The following is an 18,764-nucleotide window of genomic DNA, read 5'->3' on the forward strand; positions in this document are numbered from 1 at the left end:
TTTAGTTTACCTCCGAGAACACACATTCTTTTGACAGCCCTATTGAGGGAGTCTCTTGTTTTTCCATATCTGTTTTTTGTGCATCCTCACGTGTGRGTTGCGTGTGTTCTGCTAAAGTTTCCAATGTGGGGGCGAGAGCGTGGGTTGGCGGAAAGGGGAGGGTTTTCTCTGTGGTTGGCATCCCCAAAAATCACCCCCACACAGAGAGAGAGAGATAGAAAGAGGGAGGGAGGTAATCACAATACCGATGCAGACTACTGCACATGGAGGACACGTTTCCTGTTTTGTGACACACGTCCTGTCCCCCTCCCCCACCAAACCTTCCAATGCACCACCAACACGCATAGTAAAACCTTTAGGAACTTGAAGTGGGGCTAGTGGTCTTGGTAGTGAGAGTAATGATGGTCGTGTTGTCAGTGACTAGCATTAAAGAGAACACCGCTAACCCCATACAATTAGTGTTAGCTGTGTTTGAACAGTACATTGTGTAACCACTGTTAGCTTTGTTTTCAGAGTTGAGTCTACTATACATTGAGGAGAGGTTGTGGGATCATCATCTGTGAGGACTTCCCCTCTGTGTAAACACCCAGGTGTGCGCTCTTCTGTGGTCTGGCAGGGGACAAACCTTGACATAGTAGAAACATCCGTGTGATCTTTTTGGTTAACACATTATTTAGTAACATGGGACTGTCAATCACACAGTTAGAGTGTATAACTTAAACCATACAGCTGAAGTATATCGGAGTGTCACATTACATTAACTTTACAGTATCTCGGTTAGTGAACTGATGTCATCAAAGTTAGTATATTTTGCTCCTCTGTCTAGAAATCAGAGTAGGAATGATAACAGTGCCATCCATCCCTTTGAGACTGCAGCATCTACATTTTTCCTGCAATCTCTTTGAAACTCACTTGTACCCCCTAAACCAGTCTATACCACCATCCATCGCCTTCGTCTGCCCCCCATCCTCCCCCACTCTCCCCACTGAGACACCTGTGCAGATATACTCAGAGATAAACTTTGTAATGCTTCCAGAGCAACAGGTGCACAACAAGGCATGTGTGTGACGGTGACCACATCTCAACACTCAACATACACTCCGCAAAACTAATGTTCCACCACATCAGCACATACAGTGCCTTCAGAAAGTATTCACACCGATTGACTTTTTCCACGTTTTGTTGTGTTACAGCCTGAATTTAAAATAGTTTACATTTAGATGTTAGGTCCATGGCCTACACACAATACTCCATAATGTCAAAGTGAAATAATGTTTTATTAAAATGTTTCCAATTAATTAAAAATGAAAAGCAATGAATTTAAAACACAGATTCACCCACAAAGACCAGGGAGGTTTTCCAATGCCTTGCAAAGAAGGGCACCTATTGGTAGAAGGGTAAAAAAAAAAAATTCAGAAATGGAATATCCCTTTGAGCATGGTGAAGTTATTGTTTACACTTCGGATGATGTATAAATACACCCAATCACTACAAAGATACAGGCGTCCTGCCTAACTCAGTTGCCGGAGAGGAAGGAAATTGCTCAGGGAGGCCAATGATGACTTTAAAAAAGTTTAAGAATTTAAAAYATCTTAAGGATCTGACAGTTACTTTCAATTTATGCCTAAAATTACATACCTAAATCTAACTGCCTGTAGCTCAGGAAACGCTTTGAAGTTTGTGGAAATGTAAAATTAATTTAGGAGAATATAACACATCAGATCTGGTAAAAGATAATACAATTTTWWWAAAAATGCGTTTTCTATTTTTTTTGTTCCATCTTTGAAATGCAAGAGAAAGGCCATACATTGAGAGAGGACTCTAGGTGTAATTTAGATTTTGTTCACAAGATGGCAGCAGTTTGTGTGCAAAGTTATAGACTGATCCAGTGAATAATTACATCAAGTCTGCCAGGAGTTTGCCCWAATGTGCCGAATTGGGAAATGTATACATTTTCAAGTATATAACTATAGAGAATATACAAAACTGCTATGGCAAATAAACATTTAAGTTTACACACTCCCAGGAATGTTATACATGATGAATCATTAGCTTCCCTCAGGAAAATACACTAACTTTCACACATCAAGATGGCTGGGTGGGTGTGGAGCCAGAGACAGCAGTGGGGTCAAACTGTAGACCCCAGTTCCTACATTTGAATATAAAAATGTATTTGATCAAACAAAACTATGTTACATTTTATCTCTGGGACCCTCAGGATGACAAATCAGAGCAAGATTACTGAATGTAAGTACATTATTTACCTTCAGAGGTGAATGTACCAAACCAGTTGCTGTGAAATAAGTGGTTTGTTGTTGTGCACTACCCTCAAACAATAGCATGGTATTTGTTTTCTGTAACAGCTACTGTAAATTGTACACTGCAGTTAGATTAACACTAATTTAAGCTTTCTGCCCATATAAGACATGTCTATGTCGTGGAAAATTGGCTGTTGTATACAACGTTTTCTAGTCACATTATCGCATATTGAGCAACAGCCGTCTGGGTTTAGGGACACCAATCCCGTAGAGGTTTTTTATAGCTGTGGTAGGAGAAAACAGAGGATGGATCAATAACATTGTAATTACTCCACAATACTAACCTAACTCACAGACTGAAAAGAAGGAAGCCTGTACCGAATAAAAATATTTCAAAACATGCATCCTGTTTGCAACAAGGCACTAAAGGCACTTTTTGTCCTGAATACAAATTGTTATGTTTGGGGCAAATCCAATTCAACAGTACCGCTGGGCAGCAGGTAGCCTAGTGGTTAGAACGTTGGGCCAGTAACCGAAAGGTTGCTGGATCAAATCCCCGCTGAAGACGTGGATGTCAATTTAAGGCAGCCCCCCCGCACCTCTCTGATACAGAGGGGTTGGGTTAAATGCAGAAGACACATTTAAGTTGAAGGCATTCAGTTGTACAACTGACTAGGTATCCCCCTTTCCCCACTCTCCATATGTTCAAGCATAGTGGTGGCTGCATCATGTTATGGGTATGCTTGTAATTGTTAAGGACTTGGGAGTTTTTCAGGATAAAAAAGAAATAGAAAATCATAGAGGCAAGCCTGTTTCATAAACCTTTCATCAGGTCAATAACCTAAAACATAAAGCCAAATCTACACTGGAGTTGCTTACCAAGAAGACCGTGAATGTTCCTGAGTGACTATGTTACAGTTTTGACTTACATCTACTTGAAAATCTATGACAAGACCTGAAAATGGTTGTCGAGCAATGATCATCAACCAATTTGACCATGCTTGAAGAATTTTGAAAAGAATAATGGGCAAATGTTGCACAATCCAGGTGTGGAAAGGTCTTAGAGACTTACAGTTGTAATCGCTGCCGAAGGTGTTTCAGGAGTGTGAATACTTACTTACTTACTTACTTAATACGTACATTTGATATTTCTGCATTTTCAATACATTTGCAAACATTTCTAAAAACTTGTTTTCACTTTGTCATTATGGGGTATTGTTATGTATGTATGTATGTACAGTGGGGCAAAAAAGTATTTAGTCAGCCACCAATTGTGCAAGTTCTCCCACTTAAAAAGATGAGAGAGGCCTGTAATTTTCATCATAGGTACACTTCAACTATGACAGACAAAATGAAAAAAAATCCAGAAAAATCACAATTTTGGGGGGTTAGGATTTTTAATGAATTTATTTGCAAATTATGGTGGAAAAATAAGTATCTTGGTCAATAACAAAAGTTTTATCTCAATACTTGTCATTGCCAAAAGGGTATATACAGAGGTCAAACGTTTTTCTGTAAGTCTTCAAAGGTTTTTCACACCTGTTGCTGGTATTTTGGCCCATTCCTCCATGAGAATTACTAGAGCAGTGATATATTATGGTGTTGCTAGGAAACACGGACTTTCAAACTCCAAAGATTTTCTTGGGGTTGAGATCTGGACTGGCATAGAGCATCCAGGACCTTAGAATGCTTCTTACGAAGCCACTCCTTCGTATAGAGGATGTGTGTTTGGGATCATTGTCATGCTGAACCCAGAAGATTTACATCTTCAATGCCCTTGCTGATGGAGGAGGTTTTTCATAAATCTCACGATACATGGCCCATTCATTTTTTATACAAGGAATCAGTCGTCCTGGTCCCTTTGCAGAAAAACAGCCCAAACGCATGATGTTTCCACCCCAATGCTAACAGTAAGATTGGTGTTCTTTTGGATGCATCTAGCATTCATTTGTATAGACGAAAACGATTAGATTATATATAAAAGTTCTATTTTGTTCATCTGACCATATGACATTCTCCCAATCTTCTTCTGGATCATCCAAATCGCTCTCTAGCAAACCTTCAGACGGGCCTGGACATGTACTGGCTTAAGCATGGGGACACGTCTGGCACTGCAGGATTTGAGTCCTGGCGGCGTAGTGTGTTACTGATGGTAGGCTTTGTTTACTTTGGGTCCCCAAGCTCTCTGCAGGTCATTCACTAGGTCCCCCGTTGTGGTTCTGGGATTTTTGCTCACCGTTCTTGTGATCATTTTGACCCCACGGGGTGAGACTTGCGTGGAGCCCCAGATCGGGAGAGATTATCAGTCGGTCTTTGTATGTCTTTCCATTTCCTATAAATTGCTCCACAGTTGATTTCTTCAAACCAAGCTGCTTACCTATTGCAGATTCAGTTTGCAGCTCGGTGAGGTCTACAAATTTTGTTTTCTGGTGTTCCTTTGACAGCTCTTTGGTCTTGGCCATAGTGGAAGTTTGGGATGGTGTGACTGTTCTGAGGTTGTTGGACAGGTGTCTTTTATACTGATAACAAGTTCCAAACAGGAGCATTAATACAGGTAAGAGTGGGGACAGAGGAGCCTCTTAAAGAAGAAGTTACAGGTCTGTGAGAGCCAGATATCTTGCTTGTTTGTAGGTGACCAAATACTTATTTTCCACTAATTTGCAAATAAATTCATAAAAATCCTACAATGTGATTTTCTGGATTTTTTTTCTCATTTTGTCTGTCATAGTTGAAGTGTACCTATGATGAAAATTACAGGCCTTTCTCATCTTTTTAAGTGGGAAACTTGCACAATTGGTGGCTGACTAAAATACTTTTTTGCCCCACTGTATGTATGTATGTATGTATGTATGTATGTATGTATGTATGTATGTATGTATGTATGTATGTATGTATGTATGTATGTATGTATTATGTATGTATGTATGTATGTATATATGTACAGTTGAAGTCAGAAGTTTACATACGCCTTAGCCAAATACATTTAAACTCAGGTTTTCAAAATTCCTGACATTTAATCCCAGTAAAACTTCCCTGTTTTAGGTCAGTTAGGATCAGTTAGGATTAGGATCAGTTAGGATTTTAAAGATGTGAAATATCAGAATAATAGTACGAGAATGATTTATTTATTTCAGCTTTTATTTCTTTCATCACATTCCCAGTGGGTCATAAGTTTACATACATTCAATTAGTATTTGGTAGCATTGCCTTTAAATTGTTTAACTTGGGTCAAACGTTTCGGGTAGCCTTCACAAGCTTCCACAATAAGTTGGGTGAATTTTGGCCCATTCCTCCTGACAGAGCTGGTGTGACTGAGTCAGGTTTGTAGGCTCCTTGTTCGCACACGCATTTTCAGTTCTGCCCACACATTTTCTATAGGATTGAGGTCATGGCTTTGTGATGGCCACTCCAATACCTTGACTTTGTTGTCCTTAAGCCGTTTTGCCACAACTTTGGAAGTATGCTTGGGGTCATTGTCCATTTGGGAGACCCATTTGCGACCAAGCTTTAACTTCCTGACTGATGTCTTGAGATGTTGCTTCATATATCCACATCATTTTCCTGCCTCATGATGCTCTCTATTTTGTGAAGTGCAGTCCCTCCTGCTGCAAAGCACTCCACAACATGATGCTGCTACCCCCGTGCTTCATGGTTGGGATGGTGTTCTTCGCTTGCAAGCCTCTCCCTTTTTCCTCCAAACATAACGATGGTCATTATGGCCAAACCGTTCTATTTTTGTTTCATCAGACCAGAGGACATTTCTCCAAAAAGTACAATCTTTGTCCCCATGTGCAGTTGCAAACCGTAGTCTGGTTTTTTATGGCGGTTTTGGAGCATGGCTTTCAGGTTATGTCGATATAGGACTCGTTTTACTGTGTATATAGATACTGTTGTACCTGTTTCCTCCAGATCTTCACAAGGTCCTTTGCTGTTGTTCTGGGATTGATTTGCACTTTTCGCACTAAAGTACGTTCATCTCTAGGAGACAGAATGCGTCTCCTTCCTGAGCGGTATGACGGCTGCGTGGTCCCATGGTGTTTATACTTGCGTACTATTGTTTGTACAGATGAAGTGGTACCCTCAGGCATTTGGAAATTGCTCACAGGATGCCATTGAAATACATCCTCAGGTACACCTCCAATTGACTCAAATTATGTCAATTAGCCTATCAGAAGCTTCTAAAGCCATGGCATCATTTTCTGGAATTTTCCAAGCTGTTTAAAGGCACAGTCAACTTAGTGTATGTAAACTTCTGACCCACTGGAATTGTGATACAGTGAATTATAAGTGAAATAATCTGTCTGTAAACAATTGTTGGAAAAATGACTTGTGTCATGCACTAAGTAGATGTCCTAACCGACTTGCCAAAACTATAGTTTGTTAACAAGACATTTGTGGAGTTGTTGAAAAGCGAGTTTTAATGACTCCAACCTACGTGTATATAAACTTCCGACTTAAACTGTATGTATTGTATGTAGATGGGTGAGAGAAAAAAACTATTCAATCAATTTTTAATTCAGGCTGTAACACAACTAAATGTGGAATATGTCAATGTGTTATAAATACTTTCTGAAGGCACTGTACATATTCACAGTACAACAAATGCGCGCGCACACACACACACACACACACACACAAGCATACACATACACACACACAAAATGTAAGTCTCTTTCACGCTCTACTCTCTCCCCTTCTCTCACACATTTTCCTCCCTCTCTTTCCCTCCTCTCTCTCTTTCCCTCCTCTCTCTCTTTCCCTCCTCTCTCTTTCCCTCCTCTCTCTCTCTCTCTCTCCCTCCTCTCTCTTTCCCTCCTCTCTCTCTTTCCCTCCTCTCTATCTCCCTCCAGTCGGCGTCAGTTTGGGCCTAAGGACCAGCAGGAGGTGAAGATCATTGAACACCAGACCCAGTACCTCAGACTGATGCCTCACCTGGCTGCAGCTCTGGCTCTCACCTTCACCACCAGGTAATGTTAGCACTTCCTCTATAGTGTAAAGGGATTGCTGCCGCTACCTTGCTTGACAATGGAATTAATAAATAAAAATGCTTCTTTATTGCAAAAAGTAAAACCTATGCGTTTCGGCTTATGGGCTTCTTCAGGTTTTTTTTGCTCTACACACGTCAATATCAGAGAGAACTGTAGTCAAACATCACTTGAAACTGCCCCTACTCTCATGGCCCTACGCTGGGATATATAAAGGGAAACACTACTCTTAAACAGTGTTATTTCCCCCACATGCTGATGGGTTTGATGTTAACTGACATAGTGGTGAAAAGAGCAGTTGTATCTAATGCCAGTAAATGACAGTCTTGTCACTATGATGATGCATTGTAGTGTCAGTGTTCTGTCTGTTAGTGTTTTGTCTGTACAGATTCTCTCCTTTTTCTTTTGAAGTTATGCCCCTCACAATTATATGGTATTATAATTATAGAACATCATACTAGGAATGTGTTCTAATTTCTTATGTTATGTGTCCATTGTGTGTGTGTGTGTGTGTGTGTGTGTGTGTGTGTGTGTGTGTGTGTGTGTGTGTGTGTGTGTGTGTGTGTGTGTGTGTTTCAGGTTTGCAGCATGTATGATGGACCATGCTCTGTGCAAAGGAGAGGTTCTACAGAACAATAGTTCTCTCCAGGCTCTGGTTGCTGGACTCAAAGCCTACAGTACCTGGGAGAACCTCGCCTGCCTTCAAGAGTGCCGCGAGTGCACCGGGGGCATGGTGTGTGTGTGTGTGCGCGTTTGCTTGTGGGTGTGCATGCCTGCGTGCATACATGTGTACATTATTCCAATCCTATTTAAAATACCACTACTCCCCAGTCATCTCCTAACCATGTTTCTTTCATTTAAAGACCCAGGTCCATTGTCTAGTTCTGGATCTTGTTTTTGGATGCCACTGTCCATGTAGAGTGCAGAGGGTTCTTGGAGGTCATTTCTGTCTACTCTTTCAGTTGATGTAATACTGCTGTGGTAGGGGAAAGTTTCATTGTAATAAGTCCCTAATGCTGTGATGAATAGGTTTGAGTGTTTCTCGTTGAGGTGATCTAAGGGCAACTTGGGAAACCACAACGCTGCACCTTGTCATGTGGGAGTGCTCGCATCTCTTGAGTGTCTGATCCTACACAGACCGCACTTTGTAGTGACACTGTCTGACTTTTACCTGTTTATTTCACTGCTTTCAAAAGTGAAGCTGTTTTGAAATAGTTTTAAAAAATTATTTATGAAACAATTAACATCTTTGAGTCTCCATTTCTCAAGTCATAATATTCTTTAGATATTGTAAGAATGATTTCTGACTTATAGTTTATTATTATTCTTTACAACGCGACTCCTCCTACACCGTTTAAACTAGAAACGCTGTTTTAACTTTAAAACGTGTAGACTGGTCTGGAATAGTGTGCTTGCATACAACTTTTTGATATCTTTTACACTTTGTCCTTTTTTTTTGTCATCCATCCACTTTCATTGGATTTCCTCAGCATTTTTAAGGTCCCATTGTGACATTACCACTCTCAACATTCTATTCTATTCACTATAAACAATGTCACTTTTGACACAAATCAGCTACTTTGACCACTTTCCCAACAACTTAGACAAAAAGTTAGAGCGTGTGGAATCTTCCTCTACTTCTCTGCTGTTCAAATCTGAAATCAGAACTGAATGATCTGGTACCGATCAAACGTTACAGCTCTTTAAGTAACCTCATCAACAACATTTCCTCTAACATTTTAGAAACAACTGACATTTTTACCACTTTCCCAACAAGTTAGACAAAAAGTTGGAGGGTAAGACATTTTAGTCTACTTCTCTGTTATTCAAGTCTGAAGTAGGAACAAATATGTCTTCTAGAACCAAGGAATTTTCTAAAATTCCTTGACTAGGACACGGAAGTAGGATTGGAGACGCCTTTGTTTTGATTTCAAACATTCTTTGTGTGGTGTAAAGCAAGACATACTGACTTGCACAACACATTCACAACTCTCATTATACTGAAAATGTCCATTCATCCAAATTCCATGACTTCCTTTATCTTTGCATTTATCCCATCATTCCTCCATCCATTAGTTATTTTTTTATTTAACCAGGTAGGCTAGTTGAGAACAAGTTCTCATTTGCAACTGCGACCTGGCCAAGATAAAGCATAGCAATTCGACACATACAACAACACAACAACACATTTAATTCTGTGTCCTTACTTTATGTATCTATCCATTTATTTATACATCCTATTTATTGAGCAATCCATCCAGTCATAACTTTCTTTTAACAGCTTTATAATTTGGTTATGAAATAAAAGTATGGTTGACGGGAGGTTACTATAGCAAAAAAAAAGTCTAAACTTCTTCAACTAGAGGCACCATCATATTTCTCTCCCCAATAATAGCCCAAAACTTTTCTAATTCCTTATGAGTAATTATTACAGTTGTCATATACTGTGGTTTTCTAGTAAGAATGTGCATAAAAGTGCAGTAATCTTATTTGTGATGAAATATGTGATCCAACTGCCCCACACTCCAAATTAATACTGTTGATATAGTAGTCTATCAAAGTAATCAGACCAGATATTTTAATATATTTAACTTTGACAATATTTCACCGCTTCACTTAAGTAATACATTTTAAACTTCTTCCACTACCAGAAAATACTTTCAAAGAGCTGAAGCAAGTCACACACTTTTTCTTCATGTAAAATAACCAACTAGTGTTGATCTATTATTTAATTGGTCGACATATTAGTTGACAATCTTGCTGGTCCCTGTACCATGATTTGTGGAATTGGGTGTTCTAGTGCTGCATTGGAATGGAAGCCTACATAGTCTGTGCATTTTAGGACCAGGGTTGTTGACCACTCATTTAATTTAATTTAGGTACATGAATTGGACATGTGAATGTGAAACCCATTACTACTGTATATAAATTAGGTGTGTCTTTATATCGGTGGATGACGTGTTTCTCTGGGTTCTGCCCTTTGTTAGGGTTTTATGATGGAGAACCGAATCCCTGCTCTGAAGTGTGACTCTGATGTCTTTGTCACATTTGAAGGGGACAACGTCGTCATGTTACAGGTAAAAGAACCAAAGAGGGCAATGTCCTCTTCAATATTTTACTCACACCTTCTCTAAAACTTTAAGTGCTATATGATGTTGTTTTGCTGTTCATCACACTTTTGATGTGAAATGTTTTAAACTGGTAATGTGATTTTCACATTTACTGTATACTAACCATGGCTACTAGACAGACAAGTTGATAGAGCTCACAGAGACTGCCTTTATTTCTCAAAACAGTCAGATGAATCTTAGTTTTGGCAAAAACTATATACTGACATTTTCTAGAGTGGAGCCCCTGCAACTTGATAAAGGAATTGTGCTTTGAGAGAATTTCAGTAGTATGTGTTTTCACACAATTGGATATTATTATTTTTGGCTTATTGGGGATGAGGGGGATTTCTCCTTCTTTTCGAGTGTAGTGGAACTACAAAGCAAGTGATGAGCGTACTACACACACACACACACACACACGACTCTCTGAACTCTGAGATAATAGGACAAGGTCACCATTCAGATACAGTGCTGTTGAGGGAGACTCAGAAATCAGAATAGCTCATCATAAACAAATATTATTTGCAGACCCCGGGAAATATTCATAAACCATCAAGTGGATAGTAAAATCATTGTCCCAGTTTGATTTAATTATGGAGAATGATATTTCTGTAGACAGGTGGTCAATTTGGTTGACAGAATGTATTTACAAGGGTGTGACTGAACATGAAGGTGGTTTTGTGTCAGACCAACTGTCGTGCAATCATATGTTCTTATCATTTCGATATTGTTGTACAGTATAGTCACTTTTATTTTGCTTCATATACATCAAAGGTAAGATGTATAGGAAAGTGAAGTGTGAAAAATTGCAGTGGGAAGGATCGGAGTGGGAACTTGAAGTCAAACACAGTGCCAAGTCAAACATAATTACATTTTTATGGCAACTAAGGTGTCTGTCTGTCTGGACTGCAGTCACAAGGAGAGAGGAGGCTCTGCCAGCTGAACTCAACTCAACCCTCCACCACCAGTATCCCCACTGCACCCCTAAGGAAGATGACAGTCCCCGACCACATTTAATCAGTTTACTACTGACCTGAAAGCATGAAGAAGACCACAGCTGACCCAAACTGACATTTTACCCAAATTGAAACATGAAGGGTGTGCCAGATTGTATAGGATCTCTCTTTTACAGTTCCAAAAGTGGATTTGCCCATTTATGACATTGCGAGTGTTTCACCTATCATGAGAGGGCAATTAACATCCAGCTCTACATTGAAAGACTGGTTATGCTACTGTATGAGCGGTTAAAATATGTCTTGGTGCTAGCTATAGACCGCTTCAGTTCAGTTTAGCTTCCCCAGCCTTGTTTTTCACAATGAATGTTGACAAGCAGGATATCTATACATTTATCCAATATAAATCCTGATCATCCACCATTGTCCCCATTCTTAAATACATGTAACTGTACTAGTATAACAGAGGTTTGCATGTTTGACAACTCAGCATTCAAGCACTCAACCTTTGACCTCTGACCTGTCCCAGGTGGTGGTAAAGGAGCTCATGACCCAGTTCACCAGGCAGCTGGGAAACAGTGTGATGGGCGGACTCATCAAAACCTGGACGAGCTCAGTGTCTGACAGCCTCAGAACCAGGTCAGTGAACGCCACTCAACGCCACAAGGTCATTAGAGGGTCATATATTGAAGGTGGCAGGTATCCTAGCGGTTAAAGCGTTAGGCCAGTAAATGAAAGGTCCCAGGTTCAAATACCCAAGGTGAAAAATCTATCGATTTGCCCTTGAGCAAGGAACTTAACCCTCATTTTCTCCAGGGGCGCTGTACTACTATGGCTGACCCTATAAAACAACACATTTCACTGTACCTATCCAGTGTATGTGACAAAACCATTTTTATTTTATTTTAATTAATTATTCATATTTAATATTTATTTTTATTATTTATTTTTATACTTTAGGAAATGGGTTCAAATTGTATACAGTACACTGCTTTTTATGCCACTGTCTTCTATTCCTTGTGCGTCAAATAAGTACATTCACGTGAGCTATTTCTTGCTCATGGGGACAGTTTTAGACTCGCTAAACACCCATAAACCTCTAGAATTTCGAATTTAGTCTTCTATACGACAGAAAAACCCAGACATTTGTCCACACTCTCAACTCCTCTCAAATACCTCATTTATTCACATGTATTCTCAATATTTTTTGTATATTCTCATATTTCCTAGTAGGGGAAACCACATCTCTTTTCTCACAAGCTATCACACAAACGCTTTTATCTTATTGTGAAGTGGAACATTAAGATATATGTTCTTTTAAGATGCTACAGTTTCCCAGAATAGAGTCCCCCTTTCATTTTGAACACTGCTACTATGGTAGTGTGGTTTTCCACTATCTGGTGAGATGTCTTCACACTAGGTGTCATGTCCGTTTTAGTGTGTACAACTTTTACACAATCCCTGTGCTTGGCTGGTTATGAGACCATCTTGAAAGTTATTAGAAGTCGTTAATGAAAGAACCTTAACGATGTGGTCAAACGCCGCTGAAATTGAAAGGTCTCTTGCTATAAGGAGTTAAATCAAACCGGTCACTTGGGTGGGTGGATGGGGTGGGTTTAATTTAGGGTTTATTTTCTCATTTGTTTTTTGCTTTGTTTTTACTGAACATCATGTGAAAATGTGTTGGATGTGCACTGATGATGCAATTGTTATTTGTCCAATGCTGTTTATTCTGCCTATTTGCTTGAACATACTGTACAATGAAAACAATGTATCTAAAAAGTCCTTAATGAGAGAATAGTCTTGCTTGTACCCACTTGTGGAAGTGTGTGTGTGAGTGCTTTAGTACACTAAAATATTACACTAACTGCCCCCTTTCCTCATGTCTATAGAATTGTGCAATGATAGAATTTGTTCAGGTTGATAATGTTGTTCATGTCCATCTTCGGTAGTTTCCTTGGCTTCAATGTGGATACGGTGGGGGACCTGAGTTTCCTGCTAAAAGCAGTGTCCTATAGGGAGAGGGTTCTACAGCGCAGCCTAGCAACCAGACTCTACAACAAGGTCAGTCCATCACCCAGTCCATCTCATCTAAAGGCATTGACTACAATAAGAGAAGTCCAACAACAGAAATGTTAAAGGCATGAATTTACTATTTAGCACCAGATTGTCAAACGTCTGTTTGATGTTGATACAGCTAGGTGTAAATTGATTCACAGTTGATTTTGGAAAAGTTTGATCAAGACTTTATGAACTCTTAATGAAGCCTTGTATTGCTCTGTCCATTGTCTCCTGCAGGTAGAGAAGAAAAGAGAGGAGTTCTTTGATGCCTGGAACTCCTGTCTTCATCATGTGACCGGCCTGGCCTTAGCACACATACACAGAGGTGGGTAGACTACAGCCTACCCTGGTCCTGGAGAGTTACAGGTGGGTAGACTACAGCCTACCCTGGTCCTGGAGAGTTACCGGTTGGGTAGACTACAGCCTACCCTGGTCCTGGAGAGTTACCGGTTGGGTAGACTACAGCCTACCTGGTCCTGGAGAGTTACCGGTTGGGTAGACTACAGCCTACCCTGGTTCTGAGAGTTACCGGTTGGGGTAGACTACAGCCTACCCTGGTCCTGGAGAGTTACCGGTTGGGTAGACTACAGCCTACCCTGGTTCTTGAGAGTTACTGGTTGGGTAGACTACAGCCTACCCTGGTCCTGGAGAGTTACCGGTTGGGTAGACTACAGCCTACCCTGGTCCTGGAGAGTTACCGGTTGGGTAGACTACAGCCTACCCTGGTTCTTGAGAGTTACCGTGGTGAGACTACAGCCTACCCTGGTCCTGGAGAGTTACAGGGTGTGCACTGTGCAGGCTTTTTCCTCCGGCCTAGCATTAACATATGATTCAGCTGCGCATCGGAGACTAGTTGATTAGTTTAGATATTACTGCACTGTTGGAGCTAGAAACACAACATTTCGCTACACCCGCCAATAACATCTGCTAAACACTGTTGTATTGACAAATACGATTTGATTAGTTGAATCAATGTGCATTTTTGTAACTCTCCTTGGCGTTAAGTAGATGAACGCATATAGTGGTCATTACGTACGAAAAGTAAGATAGCAGAATCTGTATTTGTGTACTAAAACTGTGTGCATAAGTGTAGGGTTTGTGTGTTTGTGTTTTGAACTAGTGGGTCTATGTAAAGACACCACTGTCTCTTAAAGACCATAACCTTCCCTTCTCTCACTTTCATCCCACACACCACACACCACACACACACACACACACACCACACACACACACACACACACACACACACACCACACACACACACACAAGCACACACAAAACTCACAGGCACACACACAGGCACACACACACGCACACACAAAGTCACAGGCACACACACACACACACACACAACACACACACAACTCACAGGCACACACACACACCACACAACAACACCACACACACACACAAACTCCCAGGCACACACAAACTCACAGGCACACACACGGGCACACACACACACAAGCAGTCTTACAACCTTAACCAGCCGCAAGGTACTAAAGAGCACAAAGGTGTCTGATGTTTGAAAGCTAAGAGCGGTCTGGAGGCTGACTGATACATAGAGGCACCCACAGAGTGAAAGGGTTTTGTTGTCATATTCCATTCCTTAGCAATATAATGCCTTTGCCCTACAGTTTTGACAGGACTTGAAAAAAAGTTTCCTAAATTGCAGTGAAGTTGCATAGTAGTTGTCTCTTGGTGGTGCAGTAGCACAGTGTGATGGCCTTGACGTGGGTTAGTGCGTATACCTAGTATCACTATGACTAGATGTCATGGTCCTCTAATAATGTGGGTGTAGGTGTAGGTTTCCCCACCACAATTGGCCGACCGACACATTGATTCTGAACAGGGATTCAGTTCTATGTTATTTACACAAGATTCATATTCAGATACTTTTGTGGGTGCAACATGTGTTTTCCTCAGCACTTTCTTAAGGGTGTTTATTGTTCATAAATTGTTAAGATTTATTTAGTCGATCATCACATTCTTATTCATTATCTACTGACTATAATTCATTATGTGCATATGGTATCCTGTTTTGTATTACAGTAAGGCAAAGCAACGAACAGTAAAAGAGAACCCAATATTTCATTACATTTCCATTAAATATTGTTCTGTGTGACTGTCACTGCATTGAGGCTGAACAATAGTGACCCACTGCCTAGCTGGGTAATAGCACTGTTTGCTTAGACTCACTGTTTTTTTTTTGTTTCCATAGTAACTCTGGAGCAGTTTGCTCTGGCCGTTCAAGAGTGCCCAGTCGAAGAAGACCACACCTTGCTAACGAAGGTATGTGTGAAACCAGTTTTCCACTCTTCTGTCTCTCACCGTTCAATAGGAAACCATAAGCTCTGCTTTTGAGTCATCAGTTAGGTCCTATGGAAAGTTCTCAGAAACAACACGTTGAACACGTTTCATGAGTTCCTTACAAGGTAATAATGTGATAAGTCCTCATATGAACCTACTGTATAACCTAATCACACCTGTCCCGTTCACATTTTGTGTTTTTACGAAGAATACAATTTGAGAATGCAAAAGTSTTAAAATGATCTGTTTCCTATCATTCTTACTTGTCCTCGTAAAAAACATGTTGAGAGAACAGTAACATTCTCACTTAATACCCTATGCAGTAGAATTTTTATTTGTATACATTTTCTGCATTACTGTACCATCAGTGTTTCCCCTAGGAATTTAGTGGTGGCAAGGGTAGCGAAGGGGGGTGTATTGCTACTAGCGTTAGTGCAAAGAAATGCTAGCTGTTCCCATAGCCTTCCAGTCATTGAGCCCACGACTATCCATTTAAAAGCGCGTCTCGGCAGAAATACAGTACCAGTCAAAAGATTGGACACACCTACTCATTCAAGGGTTTTTCTTTATTTGTACTATTTTCTACAAATCTATGAAATAACACATATGGAATCATGTAGTAACCAAAAAAGTGTGAAGCAAATCAAAATATATTTTAGATTCGTCAAAGTAGCCACCATTTGCCTTGATGATAGCTTTGCACACTATTGGCATTCACTCAATCAGCTTCACCTGGAATGCTTTTCCAACAGTCTTGAAGGAGTTCCCACATATGCTAAGCACTTGTTGGCTGCTTTTCCTTCACTCTGCGGTCCAACTCATCCCAAACCATCTCAATTGGGTTGAGGTCGGGTGATTGTGGAGGCCAGGTCATCTAATGCAGCACTCCATCACTCTCTTTCTTGGTCAAATAGCCCTTACACAGCCTGGAGGTGTGTTGGGTCATTGTCCTATTGAAAAACAAATGATAGTCCCACTAGGCACAAACCAAATGCAATGGTGTGTCGCTGAAGAATGCTGTGGTAGCCATGCTAGTTAAGTGTATCTTGAATTCTAAATAAATCCCCGACAGTGTCACCAGCAAAGCATCCCCTCACCATCACACCACCTCCTCCATGCTTCACAGTGGGAACTACACATGCAGAGAGCATCAGTTCACCTACTCTGCGTCTCACAAAGACACGGCGGTTGGAACCAAAAATCTCAAATTTGAACTCATCAGACCAAAGGACAGATTTCCACCGGTCTAATGACCATTGCTCGTATTTCTTGCCCCAAGCAAGTCTCTTCTTATTATTGGTGTCCTTTAGTAGTGGTTTCTTTGCAGCAATTCGACCATGAAGGCCTGATTCACACAGTCTCCTCTGAACTGTTGATGTTGAGATGTGTCTGTTACTTGAACTGTGTGAAGCATTTATTTGGGCTGCAATTTCTGAGGCTGGTAACTCTAATGAACGTACCCTCTGCAGCAGAGGTAACTCTGGGTCTTCCTTTCCTGTGGCGGTCCTCATGAGAGCCAGTTTCATCATAGCGCTTGATGGTTTTTGCAACTGCCGTTGAAGAAACTTTCAAAGATCTTGAAATGTTCTGGATTGACTGACCTTCACGTCTTAAAGTAATGATAGACTGTCATTTCTTTTTGCTTATTTGAGCTGTTCTTGCCATAATATGGACTTGGTATTTTACCAAATAGGGCTGTCTTCTGTATACCACCCCTACCTTGTCACAACACAACTGATTGGCTCAAACGCATTAAGAAGGAAAGAAATTCCACAAATGTACTTTTAACAAGGCACACCTGTTAATTGAAATGCATTCCAGGTGACTACCTCATGAAGCTAGTTGATAGAATGCCAAGAGTGTACAAAGCTGTCAAGACAAAGGGTGGCTACTTGTCAAATATATTTGGATTTGTTTAACACTTTTTWTTGGTTACTACATGATTCCATGTGTGTAATTTTGTAACGTCAGGAGAATGATGGGTGTGGAGTCAGGCGCAGAGAGCAGAAGTTTCACGGGAAAAAACGCTTTAATGTCCACAGTAAACAGGAACAGGTACAAAAATGGGTGAAGCCAAAACACAGGCGCAAACACAACCCAAAGACCACTGTTACATAAACCGGACAGCAAAAACGCAAAATCAACAATACACCTCCTACGTACAATAACAACAAGCCCGCACAAACACAAGCGGGCTAAACTAACTTTAATAGTACCCACCCCAAAAACCCAACAAGGAACAGGTGAAACAAATTAGACAAAAACAAACGAAAAGGAAAAAGGGATCGGTGATATTCGTGACAAATTTGATAGTTTTGATGTCTTTTGATGTACAATGTAGAAAATTAGTAAAGAATAAAGCAAAACCCTTGAATGAGTAGCTGTGTCCTGTCAAAACGGTGTCCTGGAAAGCTGTGTCCTGGAAAATCAAAAGAAATCAGCCAAGACCTCAGATAAAAAATTGTAGACCGCCACAAGTCTGGTTCATCATTGGGAGCAATTTCCAAACGCCTGAAGGTACCACGTTCATCTGTACAAACAATAGTAAGCAAGTATAAACACCATGGGACCATGCAGCTGTCATACCGCTCAGGAAGGTGACACGTTCTGTCTCCTAGAGATGAATGTACTTTGGTGCGAAAAGTGCAAATCAATCCCAGAACAACAGCAAAGGACCTTGTGAAGATGCTGGAGGAACCATTTACAAAAGTATCTATATCCACAGTAAAACGAGTCCTATATCGACATAACCTGAAAGGCCGCTCAGCAAGGAAGAAGCCACTGCTCCAAAACCGCCATAAAAAAGCCAGACTATGGTTTGCAACTGCACATGGGGACAAAGATTGTACTTTTTGGAGAAATGTCCTCTGGTCTGATGAAACAAAATAGAACTGTTTGGCCATAATGACCATCGTTATGTTTGGAGGAAAAAATAGGAGGCTTGCAAGCCGAAGAACACCATCCCAACTGTGAAGCACGGGCATGGGAGCATCATGTTGTGGGAGTGCTTTGCTGCAGGAGGGACTGGTGCACTTCACAAAATAGATGGCATCATGACGAAGGAAAATTATATGGATATATTGAAGC

The 18,764-nt window shown here is 40.6% G+C and overlaps 1 protein-coding gene across 3 annotated transcripts in view; it reads left to right on the top strand.

Moving 5' to 3' along the window:
* acoxl (acyl-CoA oxidase-like) overlaps nt 1–18,764 on the top strand; it is a 52,156-nt gene that overhangs the window by 18,692 nt on the left and 14,700 nt on the right. For 2 of the 3 annotated variants that reach the window (XM_023970042.2, XM_023970043.2), the window contains 7 exons: nt 7,109–7,225; nt 7,823–7,976; nt 10,231–10,320; nt 11,836–11,945; nt 13,259–13,370; nt 13,605–13,692; nt 15,589–15,659. In XM_023970042.2, coding sequence (XP_023825810.1) covers nt 7,109–7,225; nt 7,823–7,976; nt 10,231–10,320; nt 11,836–11,945; nt 13,259–13,370; nt 13,605–13,692; nt 15,589–15,659 — 742 coding nt within the window. Of the gene's footprint in view, nt 1–7,108; nt 7,226–7,822; nt 7,977–10,230; nt 10,321–11,242; nt 11,380–11,835; nt 11,946–13,258; nt 13,371–13,604; nt 13,693–15,588; nt 15,660–18,764 lie in introns of those variants that run through there. The other variant, XM_070434988.1, reaches the window with a different exon arrangement.

The sequence above is a fragment of the Salvelinus sp. IW2-2015 genome, linkage group LG25 (genome assembly GCF_002910315.2).
Source record: "Salvelinus sp. IW2-2015 linkage group LG25, ASM291031v2, whole genome shotgun sequence".
NCBI classification, from domain to species: Eukaryota; Metazoa; Chordata; class Actinopteri; order Salmoniformes; family Salmonidae; genus Salvelinus; species Salvelinus sp. IW2-2015.